Source organism: Vanellus vanellus, assembly GCF_965231255.1.
Source record: "Vanellus vanellus genome assembly, chromosome: 11".
Classification (NCBI taxonomy): domain Eukaryota; kingdom Metazoa; phylum Chordata; class Aves; order Charadriiformes; family Charadriidae; genus Vanellus; species Vanellus vanellus.
In genome coordinates, this window is record NC_138916.1 from 11,894,733 (window position 1) to 11,919,133 (window position 24,401).

Consider the following 24,401-nt stretch of genomic DNA (forward strand, 5'->3'; position numbering starts at 1 on the left):
TCCGGCACCTACCGGGCACCCCCGGCCCGGCTCCCCCCGCCCGCAGCAAGCGGAGCCGCCGCGGGGAGCGCGTCCGCGGAGAGGTGCGCGCCGAGAACGAGGAGATGCTGATGCTGCTGACCTACTCCATGGTGCCGGTAGGGCGGCGGGGCGGGCGCTGCCCGGGAAAGGCTCCCGCTGGGGAGATGGGGTCCCGGGTGGGAAGGAGGGGACCCGGCAACGACGCCCCTCGGAATCTCCAGCCCCTGGGGCTGGTGGCCCTGGGGACAGCGGAACTGAGGCTCGTCCCAGCTTCGGCCTGAAGAGTTCTCCGGATTGGGATGCTGACACTGGCAGTGCCCGGTCTGGCCCGCTGCTGCTGCGGGGTGTTTGTTGTGCAAAACCACTTACTTGATGCTTTCAGACTACAGTGCCTAAGAAACAGTAGTTGCTTGCTGTCATCAGACGCCATCCATAGAGCTTACAGGTTGTGATTAAACTTTTAAAATTATAGTTACATAGACAAACGGAGTCATTTGTAGTAGCACGGATTCAATGAAACTTCAAAAACTTTGTTGCAATAAAAAGTCAGCCTTCCAGTTTTCAAGGTTTCAGATTTTTAAATCTCTGCACCACTGACAGACCCCTTTCCCCCCATGTTTTCTGCTGCTCAGTACCACAACATGAGGTGCTGGATGTTACTTTACCATCACATTGCTTTGAAATTGATCATGGCCTTTCAGTAAGTGTTAAATTTAAGGCAGTGTTTGATGGGTCACAAGAGAGCTGTATGTCCTTTCTCTGCCAAAACTGCACTTCAGTGAAAAGATTATCATGGCTTGGTAGGAACTAGGTCATGCAGTTGAAAAATTATACAGGTCATACAGTTGAAAAATTTTGAATAGATTGAAAAGCTTTTAAGTTCTGAGTCAGAAGAAATGCCAGAAAAATCTTACTATCGAGGCAACCTTGGCGGAAACTCTGCCCCAGTAAGGATTGCGGGCCTAGGCCCCCAAAAAAGCATTGGAGGCTGACTCAAGCTCTTACTGATGTAACTGATGTTACTGGTTTAAAAAAATACTTACAGAAGATACCTTTTCAGTAATGTTCCGCTGGCATTTTTGTTAATAAGCCATTGCAATGATGATTTAACAGTGATTTAATATTAGAGCTAATGAAATTGTAGAGTATAGGTGTTTGTAGCATAGAGTTTTGATAACGCAGTTGTCTGGGGTTTTAGAATAAATAATAATTTTTTTATACCTAAGGCCATCTAAGTCCTTGTGCTCTGAGTTTAGAATTTGCAGTACAAGACTGCTGCAATTCAAAGAATGGCTTTTTTATTGAGAGGTAAAATTGAAAGGTATTGGATATTTGCTTCTAGTTTCTAGTTCCACTTACCAAAGTAGCAACATTTTTGCTCTGGACCCTGTGCATCTTGCAGGAGTGTTTAATTTCCTGAAGTCTTAAAATCATGTGGTTTTGTACTCAAAATGGCCTTAATAACATCGGTAATACACATTTTGGCTCTTTGTCAATTCAGAAAAAAAGTTAAACTATTTTAGGTCAAATTATTATTTTTTTAACATAATTCTCAAGTTACTGTTATGGCTACATTTCAAATTCAAGAACTTAAATGACTTTCTATAAACACGTACCAAAAAAATTGGAAAAAACCCAGTATGTTTTCTTTAGATTTTTTTGGATCAGGTAATGTTAAAAAAATTTTCTGCCCCAGTGAAATGCTATTGTGTGTGGTACCTGAGCTTTTCGTCAAAACTTCTTCCTATTTCTATTAAGAAATCATCTTTGTGTTTGGCAGCTACAGCTCATTGTGTTCCATCCGATATGAATCTCTTCTTTGAGTCTAAGGGATCCACAAATAAAATTATCAGAGAAAAGGTTCAGAACCTGACAGGGAGTGAACACTGTTAATGCTATTTACTGTTAGGTGCTCAAGCTTAAATCATTCATGGCAGTTGGAAGTCTAGATAATTTTGATAATGGCAGTTAAATACGCTACTCTGCTGTCATTTGGTAGCACGTATGGATTAAATGAATTTTATTGCCCTCTCCAAATAGCACTGAGTGACAGGGTGTATATTTTAACAGCGTGGGGCAAGACTCTTCGCTTCTGCAGCTCCTCTGTTTAAATCACCACTGTGACTACTGCTGTGTGCGATGCGCTTCATTTAAATGCATGTATCGTGCAGGGAGTTGCTTGGGGGGGGGTTGTGACTTTTTGTTCTTATAAAATTTCTATCAAATACTTTTTCATTCCAGCTGCTGCTCACAAGAGTGTGTGTGCAGACCCACTTGCTCAGGGGGAAAAAAGTCCTTAGAAAAAATTTCAAGCATCCCCCCCCCTTCATTTTTATATTTTGTATCTAACTCCCACTAATGTAATATGAAGACCTGAATGCTTCTGTAGCGTGAGACAAAGCTCCTTAGAGTTGGTGAGATGATCCCTGCTGCATCGGTGGGCCTTAGAGCAATGTTCTAACCTTCTCTGTTGAAGGTGGTCCCTGAAAGGAGGTTGTGCCTGAGCAGGATCTCTCCTGGAGTGGAGGCACGGATTCTGCAGACTGGTACTGCAGTTGTCAATGTCCCCCTGTCCTACACAGCCGCTGGGCAGGGGACATCTCTTGTGGCCACCGGTCAAGAATCTTTGAAATAACTTTAAGCATCAAAAATCACATTTTACCTTTAATAGTATGAGAATATTTTTGGTTCTGTGCCTTTTGTTTATTTATGTATGTATTTATAAAGAAATATATATGTATTTTGTAAGAGAATAAAAATAGGGAATTGGCAAATCTGCTGCTGTAGAAAGGCTGATGAGAGAGTAACAGTCCAAGAAGTTTGTGAGCTGTAAGTTTGAAAGTGAGATGTAAAACGGTGCAGGAAGCGGTGGCTTGTGGATATCTAATTATCTGAGTAGTGCCCCCATAGTTCAGATTGTCTTTTTTTCTTTTTTCACCCTTTCTTCATGAGAAAACTAAACTTTTAGCATTTAAATAAGATACTTTTTTCTGTAGTTTTTCTCCGTGTCAAAGGTGATGCTGGCTGGTTGGATGACTGGTGTACTCATCTTTCATAGTTAAGCTGGAGGTTCTATTGTAGGCGGTTTGCTGTTACACACTCACTTCTTGAGTGCTGTGTTTTTTAATTGTCACCTGAATTGCACTGATTGCTAAAAATAATGCTGCTGAGATAATTGGAGGGTCCCAAAGCAAGTTGTAATCACTTCAGCCACTTCAACAAAACCATTTACATTAAAATGCAGTTTGAGTTAGAGCACACACAGACAATGTGTATTTTACAAATTACAGGGTAGAAGCCAACTGTTTTTGAGGGGTGTGAGGAGAAAGAGAACAAGAAAATTCTGGTATTCAAAACCAGTTAGCTCTTCTCAGACAATTTAAATTGAGTCTAAAACTTCTAAATATACGAGCTCTTCCAGTACAGTCTGCAATCCAGTAAATTCTCAATATGTGTCTGACAGAATTGAAATCCATGGTCAAATATAGTTTGATTTTGCAGCAAAAGAATACTTGCTATCAAAATAATAGTCCTTTATTTGAGTCTGTAAGATTTGTCACTTGAAGCTAACAATGCATTAATTTTAAAAATAAAGATTGATGGCAGCAAATAACCTTGCTAGGCTTAAACATTAGTCTGCCTTTCAGATTGACTTGCATTTGTTTGTTCTGTCTTTTGCGGCTAGTCCGTTCCATTATTTGTAAATAGAGTGATTGTACAAAGGTGAACATATGCAACTCTGGGTAAATGTGATCATAAATTATCATATATTGCGCAGCCCTAAAATAATAATCTTTTTGTTTTCTGACTATAAACATTAGACTTTCTCATAAAGAATTGAGGCACTTCCAGTGCTCGTGTTCCTAATATTCTCATTTCCGTTGGATGCTTTGAGTTGCAAAACATTTTAGAGTGTGGACTCTCAGCATGCAGGACTTGTAATGTGAATGTTTGCCCAGCCAAAACCCATTTATTTTGTAAAGATGACTTTCTAATTGATAAATTTTTGTCTATTCTAGATTAAAAGCATCTGTATGAATGTCTCTTCCAGCTTGGTTTTTACAAAGGCGGGATTGGAATGTTGGGAAGAAGTATTTTGAATGGACGAAGGTCCCTTGCAAATTTGCAGATCTTGCTTATTCCAAGATAAGAAATCGCTTACTTGGAATATAGTTCATCTTTCTCACTGGATATGCTATGTTGGAAAAGTATCCGTCATTTAATACAAATATAACATAAAATTGAATGTAGTTTTTATTGGCTGATGTTGGCTCTTAATACCTTCCACTGATAGAGTTGATGCATGGACAACCACACGTTTTACAGTAATGCAAGAACTTTAATGCCTAGGCATGATGTATGGGGTTGTCTGCTCAATAATTCCTTAATATTTTCAAGAAGTTTTAAAATGAGGTATCTTGAACTGATTCCTATGAGAGAATCACTGCTGAAGAGATGGATGGTGTCATAATGTTAAGGTAGTTGTAAGTAGTTTATTCTTCTGAACACAGAGTGGACAGTTTTATCTTTTTGGTTTTGGAATTATTTCTGTATGCAAGGTAAACTAAATACTTTTATAGCATGCATTATTTTCAACTTTATTTTCTTTGCAATATCAGGTCCGAGTGATGGTGGATTTATGTAACAGCACAAAAGGGATATGCTTAACAGGTATGTTTGTTGCCTTAAGCATTACACCTACGTTACCTTCAGGAATACAGAATTACAATGTTTTCAGAGAACTAGAGGTCAATGACTAAGTCAAAGAACTATGCTATTTACTCTATCAGAATTTACATATCATTTGGGTTATTTATTTAAAAAAAGATAGGTGCTACTTTGGGACTTAGCTATACCTACTTAATATAAATGCTGGAACTTAAGGAGCTCAGCTGATGTTACTATTTCTTTCCCATTTTCATAAGCAAATCTTATAGACTTGGGTGTTTCAAATACTAGTTGAGATTTAGTCTTGGTATTTTTGTGTATGTCCCCACACTTCAAGGCTAACATGGGATGAGCATAGAGTTGTTGTAACTGCTGTGGAATAGTGGGACTTAGGTGAGCAATGTGTTAGCCCCCCCGCCCCGCCTCGGACCACGGTAATGGGACATTCAGTTTCGCTTGTTACCAGTGAGGAGCTGGGACAGGAGAAGATGTGGAAGTTTCTATGTGACTTGCTGAAGAGAATGTCAGGTAGGAGCCGATTTAAGGGTTATGGTCCAGCTTTGAAGTCTATAACAGACTGAGTCGTGTTCTTTTTGGAAATGAGAAGATTAGAAATAAGCCACTTTTCGTAAGTTTAAGAAAATGTTTCACTTGCTGTCTGTTTGTATTTTCAAATGGCTATAAGGTCCATTTGGCTCAACTGATTTAACATAAATCAGAATTACTATAGTACACAGAGATATTAAATACTACTTCTGAAATTGTATTTGAGTTCTGATTGCTCGTGGGGCTGAACCACAGACAACCTAAAAGTTTGTTTCTTTGGGCTCCAGACTTACAAATTCATGCTACTTGGTGCCTTCTGCACCTTTTTGCTCTCTTGACACTGTTAAATTTTGTCTCTATTTTACTGGCTTTCTCTGCTATAGGCCTCTGTATTTGCTACTTTTCAATCACCTTTCTATTTCTCTTATGCAAGGAGAATCAAGATCCTCAGTTTTTGAAATGAGGAACTAATTGGATGCACTAATGGACATAGCATTGTAGTGTGGAAAAAATGGTCATTTACTGGAAAATTGGCAGAAAGATGTTAACTGATGTTACTGCCTGTACTGATTAAAAGGGATAATTGCTGTAATGGTATTATAAAATGGTTTTCACTTTACTCATAATGCTTTCTAATTAATGCTGGAAATTGTCATCTTTAGGAAAATCTGGTAATTACTGTTATTTTCTGTTGTAGAGGGTTTTGTTGAAACAAGACAGTACTTTGGCTGGATAAAAATGTTCACAGAACTAATTTGGTTCTTTAATTGCAACTACCACCTTTCTTTGTATTCCCCTAACCTGTTTTTCCTGTTTGGTGTGTGTTATTTTTGGGGCTTTTTTTAAAGTGTGTATTGGGGATCATGTAAGATAAATCTTGTTACAGAAATGTTTTCTCGTTTACCCTTGCTTTACTCTTGCCTGCTATGCTTTCTTCTCACTAAGGCCCTATACTTGAACTATGTCAGAAAGAGTGAGACAGATTTTATTGTGTTACATGTTGCTGAATAACTGAAGCAAGTCCGATTTCTATTATACCAACCAGGTTCTGTGGGGAGCTTGGTCCAGTCTGGAGAACAATTACACGTGGAAAGCCTGATTGTGATTTAGATGCAATTAATAGGAACAACAAGACTTTTTGTTTTTTCTTTTCTATTTAAATAAATCTATTTAAATAATCTATTTAAATAAATCCTGAACTGCAATGAAATGTCCATAGAACACAGCAAAGTATAGCATGTATTTTTATGTGTGTTTTCAACAGGATTTTTGATTGTGACCTTCATCATTATTGTAAGGCTGTTGTTCTCCAAGATGCTGTTATAGAATGTGTATATAAAGGAAGCGTAATGGTTGTTAGATGCCTTGTTATTTATAATACAAAGCAGTTAAATCTATAGGTGTTAATTTTGACATTTTAGGGGCTTTCCTCCCCTTTTACTGTTCTGATCTATTATCAATTCAGTTTTGGAATTGCTTTTTGTTTTCTTGCCAAGTTAAACTCATAGTTTCTTCTTTCTTTTGCTTGTTCTTGTAGGCCCCCCAGGTCCCCCAGGTAAGATGATCGGACAATTGCAGTAACATTTTTGGGTAATTATAACAGCTGCTGCTACAAAATGTTGCAATGCAGAAACATATCTTTTATAGAATAGTCTTCCTTTGCTAATTAGAATAAGGAAGGGTTGAAAGTATTCAGGTCAACTTGTGCCCTTTCTGAGAGGGGGGAGGTTTTAGACATACTTTTCTAGTGGAGGGAATAGAATAGTTTCACATTTGCTAAAACATATTTAATCGAAACAAAATGGAATTAAGAGTGTTTAGCATTTAGCTGAAGAGATTAGCGTATATATGTATGTATATAAAACCCCGGAGTAAACTGATATTATAATTTAAAACTAAAAAACATCTCTTTAAAAAATGTTGGTTACTGATTCCACCCTCCCACCTCCCCCATCACTTTTCCTCCTTTCTTATTTAATTCTCTCTCTGTTCTCACTCATGTGGTTGCTAGGCTATATGAATGGTTACTTGCATTCTTTCTGTGCTGCTTTAGCTGTGGGTCTGCTTAGAATAATTCTCTGTATCAGAAAAGTATCAGGTACTTTTTGCTTGTAGGGGTTCAAAGAGCAACGAAGAAGGAGTGATATCTTCTGTATCAACCAATCATGGTTTGGCACTACAGTATGCTGGACAAGTAGATAAATGCCTTCCTTGTGTTAACTAGTCTGGCCAATATCACAAGCAACATTAAAGCTTATGTGGCTTGTGGAAGGTGTTATAGTCACTGTCAGATTGAGAAATAGGATGGGTTCTGCTGTGTTTATCCTTGAAGTGGAATCCAACAAGCTGATCTATGCTGGCCTTGATGCAAAACATGTGCAGTATTCATTTCAGTCAGTTTTCTTATGTTAAGACCAGGGCAAACAGGCACCTTACCTTTAAGTTTGGTTTCAGGAGGGTTGGAACTAGATGATCTTCAAGGTCTCTTCCAACTCTAACCATTCCAAGATTCTGTGATTCGTAGTTTTTTGTTTGTATTGTTTTGTTTGGTTTAGCAGCAGGTTTTTTGTTTGTAGGTTTTTTTTTTTTTTTTTTTCTTTTTTAAGGAGGATACTCTATTGACATGGAGAATGTAATGGCCAATTAGAGGATTTTGTATGTCTAAGGAATATATATAAATATATAGACATACTATATGTAAATATGGTAGTTTTAAGGATAAATTGCATTTAACAGTGAAAATTCAGTTATGCTGTTTGGTTTGTTCAGGGCCTCCTGGACTTGATGGACTGCCTGGCTACAATGGATCAGATGGAGTCCCAGGTACACCAGGACAAAAGGGAGAACCAGGAATAAATGGAAAAAGAGGAAAAATAGGTAATTTTTTTGGGGTGGGTTAAAAAAGAAATCCTTTCTTACTGTTGTATTCACATGTAGCTACTTTTAGAACTTTGTACAGGGAGAAGGGTTTCAATGTCTACAAAGAAGTTGCATGTTACAGAATTCTATAGCATTCATTGTCTTGCACTAAGCTTTGGTAGATTACTTCAGACTTACTCCACAGTGAGGAAGATGTTATACATGCGCTATAGTGTATTGCACATTACAGCTATTGAATGCACTTAATTGATACTCAGTATTCCGAACTTGTTAGTGAATAATGTTATTGTAAGAATATTTCCATTCCTTCAATCTGCCGACATAATGGCCCTTTGACTTCACATGTCTTAAAGCCAGCATTTGTGGGTAGAAGTTGTTACATGTTATCAGAGTTTTGGTCCCAGATTCATAACTACTATGGCAAGAGCAGTATATTTCCCCATTTTTCTTCTTTGCTATATTGCCCATTTAGGCTGGAAACTCTTGGAGCAGTGTGTGTGGTTTTTGTTTGTTTGTTTGGTTGGTTGGTTTTGTTTTAAGTCTTTGATATACTTTGTAATGCAGTAGGGTCTCTGGGTACATGTTTCTGTTAAGAACACAGAGAAGCAGCAGCAGAAGTGCTGTCATCTCTTAGCCGCCCAGCTCCTCGGCACATGAGGAAATGGGACAGGGCAAATGCTGAATGTGGAGACCAGCAGTAGACCTGGCATGCTAGATCCAACAGATCACTGCGCAGTAGCTGCAATGGCAGGCAGGCAGTTACTGTGCTCAGAGCCTGTAAACTACTGTGAAGTTGTAAAGCAGTAATTGGTTTATCCACTGCCGTATTTGATGCACAACAGCCAAGTGCAAGCACTGACTTGAAGGCACCAATTATCCATCAGAGTGAGAAAGCAGGGGGTTGTGTGTGGTAGGAGGGTAAGGAGACAAAAGGGCATTAGACTGGTAGAACTGAGAGGTGGTGGAGAAGAGGGAAGGGTATGTTGATGAGCAGACAGGCTGATGTTAGCAGGTTGGTATTTATAACACCCCATCTATTATTATGGCTTTTGCACCTAGCTGTGTGTGGCTTGCTGGCAGTACAAGTGGAACAATCATCTACTATATCTTGAGACGCTACATGGTCTGTCACTTCAGTATCCTCAACACATTTTTAAAAAGGGAAATGAAAGTCTTCAGAGAGTCAGGTGGCAATTGTGCCAAAGATACATTTTCAGATTTCACCCCAAAACTGTAGTTCTGTCTAGTTCAATTTAAATAGTAAAACCATCAGTAGAAAAGCAAGCATTTTCTTCTCAAGTATTAACAAATGTAATTTATTTGAAACCTACGCCTGCAAGAACACTGACACTTCTATTTGTACCACTGTTATGTGTCCCTCTCCTAAAGCAAGAAAATACTCACTGCCACAAAAGTAGAGTGTAAGGTTTCGATGCATCAGTTGTACAAACACACTGTTGTTTTCCTTATTGCATAATTAAATCACACGGGACAAAGCAATACCTTGTTAAATATGTTACTTTACTAAACGATCAAGTGTAAAAAGTATGTGGATTGATCATGCTTCTAACAAGTGTCGAGGGAGGGTTCTAGCAGCCACGTGAAAATGTTACTAGTTGTTGGGACAGTGGAAAATATTAAAAGTGCAATGTGTGTTGTAGTGTTAGTGTGCAAATACTTTAAGAAAAAGTCTAGAGGAACCATGAAAATACCCTTCTTTAATGTCTTACAAATGTGAAATAAATATATTACTTCACATTTTTCTGTAGTATTTCTACTTACCCAGAAATTCTCCAGCCAGTGTTAGTGAGGCCCAGGTCTGCACATTTCATGTTCAAAACTCAGAGATCACTAGATAAAGAATGTATTGTTTGAACCAAATGGATTGTACACAGTTTCCCTTCATATTAGGTTACAACATTGTTTTGAAATCAGAACAAATTACAGCTACACAGTTAAAAACAGGTGAAAAAACAACTAGAGTGAATAAGTTTTGTATTTAAAAAAAATGTTTTGATTGATGCTTAATACTGGAACAGTTGTTCTTGGTACTGAAATGCTTTTTATTTCCAGGTATTCCAGGACCAAAAGGTGATCAAGGACAGAAAGGAGAACCTGGAGAAATGGGTTTACCTGGCAAGGATGGGATGCCAGGAGGAAAAGGTGCAAGAGGAGCAAAGGGTGAAAAAGGGGATGCAAACAATGATGTGATATTAGAAGGTAGGAAGAAGTGATCTTGGGAGCTCCCTTGCAACAGTGAAGTCTGAGTATTGCTCTGCCCAGGAGATTATGTTCTCTTTTTAATGCAAGTCTTCACAAAAATGTTTCTGCTTGGGCTTTGGGTTGAGGCATACGTGAATTCCACCCTTTCCAGTACACTTCCAGACGGTTGACCTTCGCTTTCTTGCAGTGTAATTTTATTTTTCTATTAGAAAATAAGGGGCAGATTTCCACTCAGGAATACATGAAGCAGCCACAAATATTAGCTGTGTAAAATTATAGTACTGTACCACCTGAAGGTTGAGGTCTTAGAATACAGTAAGTAAAAGGTAACAGTGCTTGATAACTCTGTAATGTGCCTGTAATCCAGACAGATAAATTGCAGTGATGTCTTACAACCTGTGAAGTTCCGTATCGTTCACCTTCTAACAAGCAGCATCCCACTGAGTTTATTACACCATATTTCTGTACACAGAAACCTCTTAGGAAGAGAGAGGCTATTTTAGAGATCCCTCGAAGTCCATCATGTGGGCACGTACGGTTCTCTGCAGGTTGCCTGTTGCCTACAGGGCCTGCGACATTGTACTCTCTTTTGTACATAGGTGCAAAAGGTGAACCCGGACCGCCAGGGCCCCCTGGACCACCTGGACCCCCAGGGCCTCCAGGAAAACGTAAAGGTAAAGCTAAAGCACAGCTTCAGGAGAACATATACAGCAGCAAATGCAAAGGTTAGTTCTTTCCAGTGTTCTTTTTACTATTATAAACCCATGGCTCCAAGTCTCACAAAACAGTAAGCTTGTATTTAATTTTGCTGGCATCAGGAAAACTGCACAAACTTAAAGCTGAGCATGTGCTTACATGTTCTGCTGAAATATAATCTGGATAAGGCAGCAAGCTATCTCCAATATAAGATTGGTCTTTTAATCATGCTGTGTTAATGCTCAGGAGAAGTACTTACACATTCTTTTTTCTGTTAGAGGGAGTATATTTGGAAAGTAAGAGAATTGCAGTTGAAATTTTCAGCTTTTAAATGCTGCATTTTAATTTTACATGTAAATATAACACCTGTTAATCAGGCTACATTTCACTGTATTCTACAAAATAAAACTGCCTTGTCATTGGCAAAACTTGAAGCAAACTTGAACTAGCTAAGACTTTTAAAAGCTGGAAGAATACAAGAGGATTCTCTGAGACTTTGTGTCCATTTGAATATGTAAGTTTGGGAGCAGAGTGATTTTGAGTTCTTTTCCATTGTTGCTATCTATCATTATTGTATCCCGAATGACAGGTGGATCATAAAGCCCTTTTATTTCCTTTACTGTAGCTATGTTGATGAGATATATGGCTAATATTAAGAAAGGAAAAATTACAGACAGAGTAGATTCTCTTCAAACTGTGGCTGCAAATTACACAGCAGATGCTGTTAGAGCCAAAGTGTGAGTATCCAGACTGCCAGGTCACAGACTGTGTGCTGAAGTGTAGCAGCTGCTGCTTTTTTTTTTTCTTTTTAAATCACTGATTAGAGTGCTGACATAATTAAGAGTTTGCTGTGAGATATCTCTGGTATGATTTTCAGGTGTGCTCAATAACAGTAAATACTCATGGATTGAACTTGATATTGTGGGTTATTGAAATATCATGTCAGTGTTTCATGTCACAACTTCTATTCGTGTTTTAGAAGATCTTTTTCTCAAACATATTAAAATTATGCCTCAAATACGTGTGTACGTGCATGTGCCCGTGTGTGTGTTTTAATGAATAAAATGCTGCCTCTGCTGTGTGGAGCACATACAGAGAAAGCTAGTTGGCATCTATCTCCCCCTCCAGCAGGTGACTGGTTGGAAGCACTCTGCTGTCTTGAACAGTGTATTTTGTAAATACATTGACAGATAAAGTGTACTGACCTTATTTTTCCATGCCTGAAGTTTATATGGATTTAAATATATTAATAATAGCTAAATACTTTGTGGAAGAAGGTGTTGGTGTCAATGTGATACCAAAGAGTGTATTATATTCTAAAACCCTTCTATAGTGAACACATTTCTTACTCTATTTTTACAGATATTTATATTTATCGTAGAAAAATTTCATTTTAAACTGGATATTTTGCATAGACTTGAATTTCTTTTTGCATGTTTAAGTGGGAATAGCTTCTAAGAGGTTAACAGGGACATTGAGAATCCGTGAAAGTATTTGCAACTTTTGTATTGTAACCTTTATATTCAACAACAATAAAAAGAAAATGTAATCTCTGTGATCTTTGATCTCTCTAATGCTCTAAACAATTCTGTTTTGAATTAGAGGTATTAAATGAGGGTTTGATTTTTCTAGTGCTTTTAAGTGCCACTTCAGGCACATTGAGGGGGAAGAGTGGGCGTGGTTGGGAAGGCTGGTGCTTGGAAATCAAGGATGTTCTTACTTTTTGAAAATCAGCAGACAAGTTTTTAAAGTATTTCAAGATGGATGTCTGAAGTTTCTGGACTTTTTTTGGCCAAAAATGTTGTCATACATTCCTGAAAACTCTCTCTCAAAAATAATCTGGTTTTGAGACTTGCATTTCAAATCATTTCTACATACTGGAAGAGGTGAGCCTGGAGAGTTTCTTTTTTTGGGTTGTTGGTTTTTTGTTTTTTTTTTTTTGGTGGCCAGTGAAGAATTAGCAGTAGAAGATGAGAGGAAGAAGATGAGGAAGATGAGAGGAGCTGGTGGTTTGGGTGCTCAGGAACATGGGTTCTACAAACATTGTGGTATTGTGATAAGTAGAAAACTTTGGTTCAAGCTATTAGCTGACTATGGGAAGCAAAGAGAAGCTGGTGCAAGAACAGCGTTGTATTTCTAGCTTACTCCAGCTTGAGAATGGGAGCAAACTTTTGGTTTTGGGTATGCGTACTGGATCTAGCTGTCCTTGTCCTTTACCCCTGGATGGTGCTTCATTCGAGATGGTTGCGGCTTTCAGTGACTGTTGCTACCCCCACAGTTCTGGCATGAATTTTCCTCCCAGATGAGATGCCTGTTTTCAGGGAGGTCAGAGTGATCCTATCAAAGAATAGCAAAGGATGTCTCAGTTACTAATCTTTCACATTTCTGGAAAAAAGGAGAAAGATCTGTGACAGCGTTTGGTAAAGTGGGGTTTCTTTTGTAATTGCAAATGTAGTTTTGTGATGCCAAAATGGAATAGCAGAACTTTGTGCAGTTATTAAGGGTGAAACAAGCAGAGCAATTTGTATGTCTCACCATTAATAAGGTGATAAGTTTTTATGTCACTATCATACTGCACAGTTTGCAGAGATGAAAAATGTTTTTTATTATTATTATAAATGCTATTAACCAGTGAATATTTAATACTGGGTGGAACATATATCAATTACTTCTGCCTCTTATTTTTAATATAGCATGTAATTGTAATTGTAGTAGCATGTAAGAACCTCAATCAGGAGATGCTGGGTATTGAAGGGTTAGAACAGAGCCCAGAGAGCCTCCTTACAATGGAAAGTAGAGAGCTGGAGCAGAAATCTCATCCTATTTGAAATTCAGAAAAGCATGAACTGTTATACAACATAGAATTGGACCATTTACTCGGGTAGCCTCTTTTCAAGTGTTGAAACAGACTGCAGTGCTTTGGAGGATAAGCTATCGGCTGGATTTCTGATGGATTTCAAAACCCAGAGTGCAAATGGGAGTTATACTCAAATAACTCTGCAAAGAGGAGATCTTCCTCAATGAGCATTTATGTTTTATGAGTCAGTAGGCTGTGAGATCTTATTACCAAAATTCAAGGTATAAAACAGCTTTTGTAATTAAATATTCATATCCCTTTGAAGAAAAGAGAATACACATGCTGATTTACAACTGTAATTAACTCATTACATAAGAATGCAAGAATGGTTTCTTTAAATTAAATTTTGAATCAGGTAAAACTTTATTTCTTTCAGAGAAGAGAATAATTAGTTGGAATCTCAGGTGTATTTGTTCTCAATGGTAGTTAGCTAATTCTAAAAGTAACAAAACATCCCTGCTCCACAGTCCCTTGCTCCATCCTTCCCACCCTCCCCAGACAAACCAAATCAATAGTTTTAATGTCTTGTAAAATCCATTACCTCTCAGCCAGAATATTTTATGATCATAATCAGTAGGATATTTATCTTTTTTTGATGGAAAGAAAGCAGTGAAAATTCCACATATGAGTCTCAGTCTTTTTAATCTTGGTTGCTTTCTGCTTCATGCACCTGGAAGCTCTCAGAAAGTATTGCAAATATTCTCAAATCCAAATAGTGCACCCGGTTTCATTACAGACACTGACCTGGTCCTTGACTATTCTATAGGCTCAGATAAACTACTGTATAGGGAACTGCTCATTCAGTTAACTGTATCTATTAGACTTAGCACAAGAAAATTAACTTGTGCATTGCAATTTATAATTTCTGCTGAGCGGATTCCTTTTTTGAGGCATTTTGAGAATATTTTGAGATCAGAAGCTGGAAAGGGATCTAGAGGGATTGATAGATGTTAACTATAGGCTTTCATCTTCCCATGGTTGGATTGACTTTGTGCCTTATTTCAGAGATACACTGTGATCACTTACAAACTTTCAATGTCCTATCACCAAATGTCCTAGATAAAAGGGTGGAAGAAATATGTGTTGTTCTTGCTCTATCTTGGAGTAGTTTCCTGCTGCGTGAACAAAGAGAGGATATAACGTAAAGGAGAAAATAGCAATGCAGTATAATATGCCCTTTCTTTCCTGAATGTCACACTACCCTTTCAGCATTACTTTATAGTAATTTCATATTTTTCCTGTCTTTCTCATTTAAACTTCATCACAGCCCTGTAAATCCTAGAAATATATTGGAATACAACAAAAGAATTTGTAGCCTGCATGTCAAGCAGTGTGAAATGTATAAGGAGATGAAAGTTAAGAATGGATTTATAAAACAAGGCTACAATGAAATCAGGATAGCTGAGAACTGTTCTCTGTGGGTATTCATTCTAGGCAAAATGAAGTGTGTTGCATTGTTTTAAAGGCAGAAGAGGTATCTGGGTTTATAGAAACAGGTCCATAAATAATTTCATTCAGGCATTGTTTTAACAGTAAATGCTAAGAGAAAACCCAACCAGTAACTCTTTAAATAGTTGAAGGGTGGGGTAAATGTTTCCAGGTGTTTCTTTGTTTCTAATGTGAACCAATTCTCTGTGTGTAAGGAATATGGTGTAATTTCCCTTTCACATTGCTTCTTTAATGGCATGGATGGCTGACCTGCATTCTTGCGCATTGTGTGCTCAGCGTTAAGTGTTAGTACTTTATTACTGTCTCGGGCATTAACAGCATGAGTAAAACTTCCAGTGTTGCCTGCAGAATGCACCCCCTCTGCTGGTGTACGTAGATTTGGGCACAAGTCTTTTGAGTCTGGCCATCACTCATTCCCAAGAAAGAATTTTTGATGTTGCTGCTAAATCAGCCAGCTGCCAGCTACCTCAGTTGCCTGAAGTTATCTAAGGAAAGGGGAATCCTATCTTTCTAAGCAGCTACTCTGAAATTCACAGCTAAGGAATTAAATCTGTTGAGCAAAATTAGTTACTTCTCAAAGGTGACTGTCAGCCTCGCAACTTTAAGGAAACAAACCAGCCTGAACACTTAATTTCCTTGGCAGAAGTGAGAGCAAGTCTTTTTTATCTCATTTTTTGACCAGATGAACCTAAGCTTTTTTTCCCAGATGAAACAAAATCCCAGTTGTCATTCCTTTATTTTAGTGGAGTCGCTGATGTGCACATCTGTCATGTCAAAACATAGAATCATAGAATGATTTAGGTTGGAAAGGACCTTGAAGATCATCAAGTTCCAACCCCCCTGCCATAGGCAGGGACACCTCCCACTAGACCAGGTTGCAAAAGGCCATGTCCAGCCTGGCCCTAAGCACCTCTAGGGATGGGGCCTCAACAACTTCTCTGGGCAACCTGTGCCACTGCCTTACCACCCTCAAAGTGAAAAATTTCTTCCTAATGTTTAACCTAAACCTGCCCTCTTCTGGTTTAAAGCCATTCCCCCTCGTCCTATTGCTACATGCCCTAGTAAAAAGTCCTTCCCCATCTCTCCTGTAGGCCTTCTTTAGGTACTGGAAGGCCGCAATAAGATCTCCCTGAAGCCTTCTCTTCTCCAGGCTGAACAGCCCCAACTCCTTCAGCCTCTCCTTATAGGAGAGGTGCTCCAGCCCTCGGATCATCCTCGTGGCCCTCCTCTGGACACGCTCCAGCAGGTCCATGTCCTCCTTATGTTGGGGACTCCAGAGCTGGATGCAGTACTCCAGGTGGCATCTCACGAGAGTGGAGTAGAGGGGCAGAGTCACCTCCTTTGACCTGCTGGCCACCACTTCTTCTGATGCAGATCAGGATAGGGTTGGCCTTCTGGGCTGCGATCGCACGTTGCTGGCTCATGTTGAGCTTCTCCTCAGTCAGCACCCCCAGGTCCTTCTCCTCAGGGCTGCTCTGCAGCCATTCCCCGCCCAGCCTGTATTTGTGCTTGGGATTGCCCTGACCCAGATGTAGGACCTTGCACTTGTCCCTGTTGAACTGCATGAGGTTGGCTTGGGCCCACCTCACCAGCCTGTCCAGGTCCCTCTGGATGGCATCCCTCCCCTCCAGCATGTCTACCTTGCCAAACAGCTTGGTATCATCAGCAAACTTGCTGAGGTTGCACTTGACCCTACTGTCCATGTTGCCGACAAAGATGTTGAACAGTACAGGTCCCAGTACCGACCCCTGAGGAACGCCACTCGTCACTGCTCTCCACTTGGACATCGAGCCATTGACCGAACACTTTGAGTGCAACCGTCCAGCCAGTTCTTTATCTACCGAGTGGTCCATTTGTCAAATCCATGTCTCTTCAATTTAGACACCAGGATATCATGTGGGACAGTGTCAAACGCTTTGCACAAATCCAAGTAGATGACATCAGTTGCTCTTCCCTTGTCCACTGCCACTGTAACCCCTTTGTAGAAGGCCACCAAATTTGACAGGCATGACTTGCCCTCGGAGAAGCCATGCTGGCTGTCACCAATCACCTCCTTGTTTTCTACGTGCCTCAGCAGAGTTTCCAGGAGGATCTGCTCCATGATCTTGCCAGGCACAGAGGTGAGACTGACTGGCCTGTAGTTCCCTGGGTCTTCCTTGTTTCCCTTTTTGAAAATAGGGGTTATGTTTCCCCTTTTCCAGTCGGCAGGAACCTCGCCAGACCGCCACGACTTCTCAAATATGATGGCTAGTGGCTTAGCGACCTCATCTGCCAGTTCCCTCAGGACCCGCGGATGTATCTCATCAGGTCCCATGGACTTGTGCACCTTCAGGTTCCTCAGGTGGTCTCACACTTGATCTTCACCTACAGTGGGCAGTTCTCCATTTTCCCCATCCTCGTCTTTGCATTCTGCATCATGGGCAGTGTGGCTGCAGTCCTTGCCAGTGAAGACTGAGGCAAAAAAGTCATTGAGTACTTCAGCTCTGTTTCTGTCCCGGGTAACCAGTTCTTGCGTTTCCTTCTGGAGAGGGCCCACATTGTCCCTAGTCTTTCTTTTCTTGCTGACATACTTAAAGAAGGATTTTTTGTCCCTGGCCAGATTTAGTTCTATCTGCGCTTTAGCTGTCTAACCTGATCCCTGGCTGCTCGAACGATTCCTCTGTATTCCTCCAGGCTACCTGCTCCTGTTTCCACTCCCTATAGGCCTCCTTTTTGCTTTTGATCATGTCCAGGAGCTCCTTGTTCATCCGTGCAGGCCTCCTGGCTTTTCTGCCTGCCTTCCTCTTTGTAGGGATGCATCGCTCCTGAGCTTGGAGGAGGTGGTCCTTGAATATTAACCAACTTTCAACATGTCATGTTTCTATATTTACCCTTTCTCTCTCAACTCTAGGCGACACATGTGCTGTACCAAATGATGACACGCTAGCTGGAAAAGCTGAAGACAGAACCCCCAGTCCTTCAAAAAAAGCTGGTAACCTGCTACAGAGTGTGACTAACTGCTACTTACTGTTTTAATGTCACAGATAATGGACATGTGCTTTTTCTCTAGCAGCATGTGTCATAACATCCGTAGGAAGTCCTGTTCACTTTGTCAGTGTACAGCAAACATTTGGAACTTGGATGCGGGAACCTGCAAATATAAGCGATGAAAGGATTTGGCTTACCATGCATTTTTCAGGTACACTAGTAGTAGGCACTGATCAAAAATGAGTTGCTATACTAATATTGATTCCTTAATTCCTTCAACCTAAACTAATATTTCTGATCAAGTATGGTGGGTTTTTTACCCACATCTTTTTCAGAATATTTTCCATATTACCTGTATAATACTTAATTATACATATGGTTATAGACATTTGTAGTATCTGTAGATGTTTTCTGAGTCAACATCAGATTTTGAAAATAGGTTGAGGATTTTAGATTTTTTTATTTAAATAAAATCAAGATTTAAATGCCTGTTGTTCATGCCTTTTTATTCTTTCAGTAATTGCCTATGGCTTTACTTCTCTCAATTGTAGCTAGGATTTTTGCCTTCTAATTTAGCTAGGCATAAAAATGAATCAGATGCGGCATGAACTACTTTTAGTGCAGGAAAATTTCCGGGATCTAAATGGAAAAAGGAAATATTTTCTGTATATTTACCAACTGCGTTCCAAATTAGGGCCCATGAGGTCAGTGGGAAGCAGGCCCTTGAACACCTCTGTAGATTTTAATTTTTTTTTTGTGTTTGTCTCTGGATTATTCTATCATGTTCCAGAAATGAAAATACAATTGTCTGTCAGGTGTTTGATTCAGATTGAATTTTAAGGTAGAGATTTCAAAATTAGATGAACTGAATGATAGTCCTTTTTTCATGTTTTCCCCTTTGTTTAGGAAACTCTGTAAAAGAATATGAGAATTCCAATGCCTTGCTGAATGACAGCTACAGGATCATTAACATCACAGGATTCTTTTATGGCTGTGGTCATGCAGTACATAACAATCATCTGTACTATCAGAAGGGAGGAACCAATGTCATTCTGAAGTAAGTCAAACACAGCTGGCTTACGGCAAGCCATGTTGCGGAAGGAGGAGCAATGGGTTAGAGTGACAGGTGAACCTCAGAAAAACAGTCTGCTTTTCTTGTACCATTTTGTGTTTCTTTTTGGTCTTATCTAGAATAGGAAAAATGGAGGGATGGTTCATATTTTTTTCCAGAACAGAACAACTAATTCTTTCCAATCTGTAACTAGAATGTGGGCCACCAGCCTTCCATCTCTGTGGGCAGATGCTGTGGGAGGAGAGGAGCGGGGAGGGTAGTCCAGGTCCATTACTCTGCTGTGACAGTTCTTTAAGCATTGTTCAGCTCTGTGTCTAAGTTGTTACCTGAGCAGTTTACTACATGATAGAACAACTGGGCCTCCAGATTACGAAGATGCCATGTGCAGAGGTGACAACGGATTTTTCTTTTGGTGATCCTGGGGTCCAACGGGTTTCTGTTATACTTTACGCTGATGTTGCACTTGGATTCTTTGCTGTGTTCATAATTGTGAGAAAGAAATGAGAACTGACTAAGGAATTTGGGGGTGAAAAAGAAGTATTTGATTTAAAAAAAATAAGCTGTGCATCTTACAGCATCAGAGTAAGAATTGGTTCAGCTGCAGTTTGGGGGACACAGATGAGTGGTTATATGATTGTAGCTCACACGTGGAACTTGGCTTTCCAGAGCTTCTTGCTGGGTTGATGTTCGTGCTTTGCTCTCAGCTAGCACTGTTCTGAGCCGGTAGGGGCTGAGTTAATGCTGCTAGTGCAGAGGAATGCACTCGGGCACCAGCTGAGGACATGGCGACCTGGTGAATTGCACATTCCATTGTGGAGGAGTGGCTCCACTGTTTGATTTCCTCATAATACGAAGTTCCCACAACTCTCCCAATGTATCTCCCTGAGTTGGAACTGGGATTTACATCTCTATTACTTCAGTTTCTACTGAGGACAGGACAGACAATACAAATGAAAACCAAAATCTCATTTTGTGGGAAGAGCCAAAGAAAGACAGTCCAAGGGCAAGTGGCAAGATTGCTTCTGCTTTCAAGTTCTCTTACATGACTGATGTTTGAGCCAAGAACATTACTGTACTTTGATGTCTATTCCCAAGCAGGTGTGAGTGCTGCCTTCCTATATTCATTTGGATGCCAAGGAATGTGAGCAAGCTGCTTGGATTCTGTAATATTTATTCTGTCAAAGACAAGCCCACTTTTTGGCAACCTCCTTTAAATATCTTCAGAGCTTTTTGTTCATACGTCTGTAAAAGACCATCTCTTTCTAAGCAATGTGCAGTGATAGGACAGAGGTTCCTCACCTTTGCTTGGGTACTGTTAATTGGGAAATGCCTTCACCTACAGATGAACACAAGCTAATCGTGGAATTTTCAAAGCCTCTCTGAAGTTGCTGAGAGATGGCCTTTCTGTTCAGTTATTCACTTTAAGATTATTTACCTTCAGCACTGATAGGATGAGGCACTATGAATTCTGTGACAGTAAAGTCCTTGATTTTGGGCTGCAGAAAAGCTTCTGGGAATTTTTGTATCGATTTAATGGGAAAGAATAGGTGAGGACCTGGTTAGTTCATTTTGCAAATGTTGAAAAAAAAATTTAAAAGGAGTTTCCTGTCATATTTAAAAGCTGGTAGAACTAGGTTTGGCTGACCTTTGGGAGATTTTCTCATGATGGTCAGATCTCTGACACTGATTGCTTCATCCTTTCTTCCTTTATTTCATAACTTGCTTTCCCACCTCTGTTATTTTTGGTTAACTTCATTCATCTTAGTGATCAGAGAAGTGTTTGTAGCTTGAGTTCCCTGTGGCTGATGAAAATACTACACTATGTCTAGTCATTTACCCCAAGGTGCCAGAAGATTAAGGAATCTCTCGACCGCTTGGAGTTCTAGGCTAGACTGTCCTTGACTGGAGGGAGCAGAAGAGAACCTCAGGAATGAAACCTCACTTTTCTGCTCCCTTCAGGATTTTCACATAAAAGAGGAAAAGACAGGGTGTTCTGTGTTGCAGACCTTGCACATTTCTAATGAATCTTGAGATGCTTTTTATCTTGTTAGCTCCTTATATAAAAAAAAACAACTGAAGAAAATGTGCTGTCCTTCTAGCCCTTCCCCGTGGTTAGTTACAAATGTGAAGCAACTAACAAGATTATCCTGGCTGACACATGTTTGTCAGAAACCTTCTCTTTTTTTATTGCACATACATGCTGCTGGAATATGGAGTTGCTGCAGACATGCGTTTTACAAAAGCTGAGGGGAAGCATCAAGTTAGTCATTCTTGACTTTTCTTAAGATGATTTTTCCAGTATACGCTATCAACGCCTCTTCCACAGAAACTATTTTTGCAGTATTTTTTTTTTCCTATTGTTCCTGGGTCTGAAATGTTCCTGTCATTAAGCATGTTTTTTCAGAAAACTTTTGTAACTGTAGCAGATTTCCTGCACTGAGTAATGTTTTTTCCTTTATTTGAGGAACAGCTAGATAGAAGTCAGACAATGAAATGTGCTTCATTACAGAAGGCATTACTTAAAAGGATAAAGCATTCTCTCTCTGCCTTCGCTAAAGCACTGCGTTATTCAGTGATTAAATGCTAACTGCAAATGTGTCTTGATAGTAGCTGATTACCCTTTTAAACTAGTAGAGGAACTCAATTTAGCTGCTCAATGCCGCTGTCCTCCGATTATCATCCTATTAAGGAATTTCGCAGAATAAAAACAATTTTATACATCAGAGATGAGACATTCAGGCTGTCCTGTTGGAGGCCAGCATGAGGTCAGAATTTTGGCTCTGCAAAAGCAAGATTTTTATTCCTTTGATGTTTACTTGAGCAAATCACTGCATTATCTGAACTGTTTTCAAAAGAGGAACTCTAAGACTAGGTGAACCTGCCCAGAATTCATGCTGGTTTCGTCAATCACATTTTCTCCCTTTAGTTCCCACCTAGTAGAAAGCAAACTTCTGTACAGATTTCATTTCACAAGTTTGGGCCTTCACCTGGTATCTAATTCTTTTTCATACCCATTCCTTTCAGTTGCTTCTTTCATCCTAGTGATAATGAAGCTCATAGACTAAATAAAGCGAAACCTACCCAAGCAAGTTCATGCTCTTGTGTGTCTTTTAGATTGGTTATTACTTTGGAATTTTCTCCTGGTGTTTTGGAAGGTGCTTTGAGTGGAATACTTGATCTTAAGAGACATCAGAATGGTCCTTGAACTCAAGCATTTTCAACAATGTTTCTATGAGTAATAATGCACTCTGAATTCATTCGACTAACCAGTGCGTATAAAAATGAATTTTTAACACAACATCTTGCATACTTTATCTCATTTCAGATTTGGGCTTGATAAAGCATCGTTGGGCACACTGCTAATTGAAAATGCTTTGTATCATGGTCGTAACTACCTCTTTTCTAACTCGAAGACGTATTTCAACGTAGCAGTGGATGAGAAGGGTCTTTGGATTATATATGCTTCAAGCACTGACGAAAATATAATAGTCGCACACGTTGATGAAGAGACATTTTCAGTCATTCGGCACATCAATACTACATATCCTAAGTCCAAGGCTGGTAATGCATTCATAGCATGTGGCATTATGTATGTTACTGATACTAAGGATATGACAGTAAGTTTTGCTTTTGATTTATTGAAAGAGAAGCAGATTGATGCAAGGTTTGAGTTGCGGTCTTCACAGTCTGTTCTTGCTATGCTTTCATACAGTCTAAGAGATAAGAATTTGTATACGTGGGAGAATGGGAGCTTAATGGTATACCCTGTACATTTTGGCAGATGAATATATTTTAAAATGTTGTGTATGGGATCCATGTTTTACTAAATAGATTATTTAAAGGTATATGATATACACATGGGGGTCTCTTCACTTGGTATAATTTTCTGTTCACCCGATGGTGGTTTGTGAGTGTGCATAAAAGTGAGATCAGGGGCCTTGGTATAAGCACACTTGAATTATGTAGGCCATTCTCGTCTTTTTAAAAGAATAGCTGTTCAATATTGCAGCTGGCACACAGTTAGCACAGACTTGCTTTTGTCTTTCCCCTGTTATTCAGCCAATAATTACATCTAATGTACATTGATTATTCCATGGTCATGTGCTCAGCAGAAACTATTTATAACTTTCAGTTGCAATCATCTTATCTGCAGTCATTTTCTAGTCGGTGATTATGGTCTAGCATAAATGTCTAAATAATGAACTTTTGTGTGCAAATACCTTTGTCATTTTCACTTAATACTTTCCACTGATTCTCTGTGAACTCTTTTTTTTTTGGACAAAGATATACAGCTGTTAAAAATAATGGGGATGGAAACAGTTGTTTAAATAGGAAAAAAAAAAAAGCAGAAAACTTCAAATTTGACAAGTCCAGTGAAATAAAAAGCAAAATCCAGCCCAAGTATAAGGAAAATGGGAATAAAGGTATTATTAAATATTGATTATACATGACATTGGGTTTAGTAAATGGAGCGTGGGAACAAAAGTAATGAGGTATAAAATTGAAGAGAAGATGTAAAATATATGATTAAAATTCCCTTTTTAACAGTGTTTGAGTTGCTTGTGTTGCTACAGATGCTTCCTTGCCCCTCACTGCCATGTAAACTATACCACTACAACTTGCTCATAACTATATTTAATTATAGCAAGGTATATTTCTAAAACAAATTCTCCCCACGTTCATCCATGCAAAAGAAATAATAAAATGAAGGGTATACTTTTTTGCTGCTATTAGAAAAATAAAATATCTGGAGCAGGAATGCATGTATTCATAGTGCTTAGTGACTTAAACTGTTGTTAATCTTATTTCAGAGATTGCCCACTCACATTCAAATTTTTGAGAGCTACAGGTGAGAAATAATAGGATTTTTTTTTATTTTAATTTTGTTCTGGTATTTAAGATTTCTAAATTCAGCATTGAAACATAAATCCCTACTGCTGCTTTGTGTATCTGTATTCAAAATCACATTCTCAGAAAACCCCTACCTGAATTTCTAAGTGATATTGGTAAAGTTCACAGAAC

The 24,401-nt window shown here is 39.2% G+C and overlaps 1 protein-coding gene across 1 annotated transcript; it reads left to right on the forward strand.

Annotated features, from left to right (window-relative positions):
• On the forward strand, nt 1–24,004 carry GLDN (gliomedin). Its single transcript, XM_082489033.1, has 10 exons — nt 1–137; nt 4,641–4,692; nt 6,773–6,790; nt 8,005–8,112; nt 10,189–10,335; nt 10,938–11,063; nt 18,231–18,311; nt 18,393–18,518; nt 19,214–19,364; nt 22,705–24,004. Exons 1-10 carry the CDS (start codon nt 105–107, stop codon nt 23,162–23,164), a joined length of 1,302 nt encoding a protein of 433 aa, XP_082345159.1. The 5' UTR covers nt 1–104; the 3' UTR covers nt 23,165–24,004.
• The last annotated feature ends 397 nt before the right edge of the window (nt 24,005–24,401 follow it).

What these genes read in the sequence shown, in the direction of transcription:
- GLDN (XM_082489033.1), top strand. Translation starts at nt 105, where the DNA reads ATGCTGATGCTGCTGACCTACTCCATGGTGCCG. An exon ending in CAGTCCTTCAAAAAAAGCTG is followed by an intron (nt 18,312 to 18,392) that starts GTAACCTGCTAC and finishes TTTCTCTAGCAG; the next exon opens with CATGTGTCATAACATCCGTA. An exon ending in GGAACCAATGTCATTCTGAA is followed by an intron (nt 19,365 to 22,704) that starts GTAAGTCAAACA and finishes ATCTCATTTCAG; the next exon opens with ATTTGGGCTTGATAAAGCAT.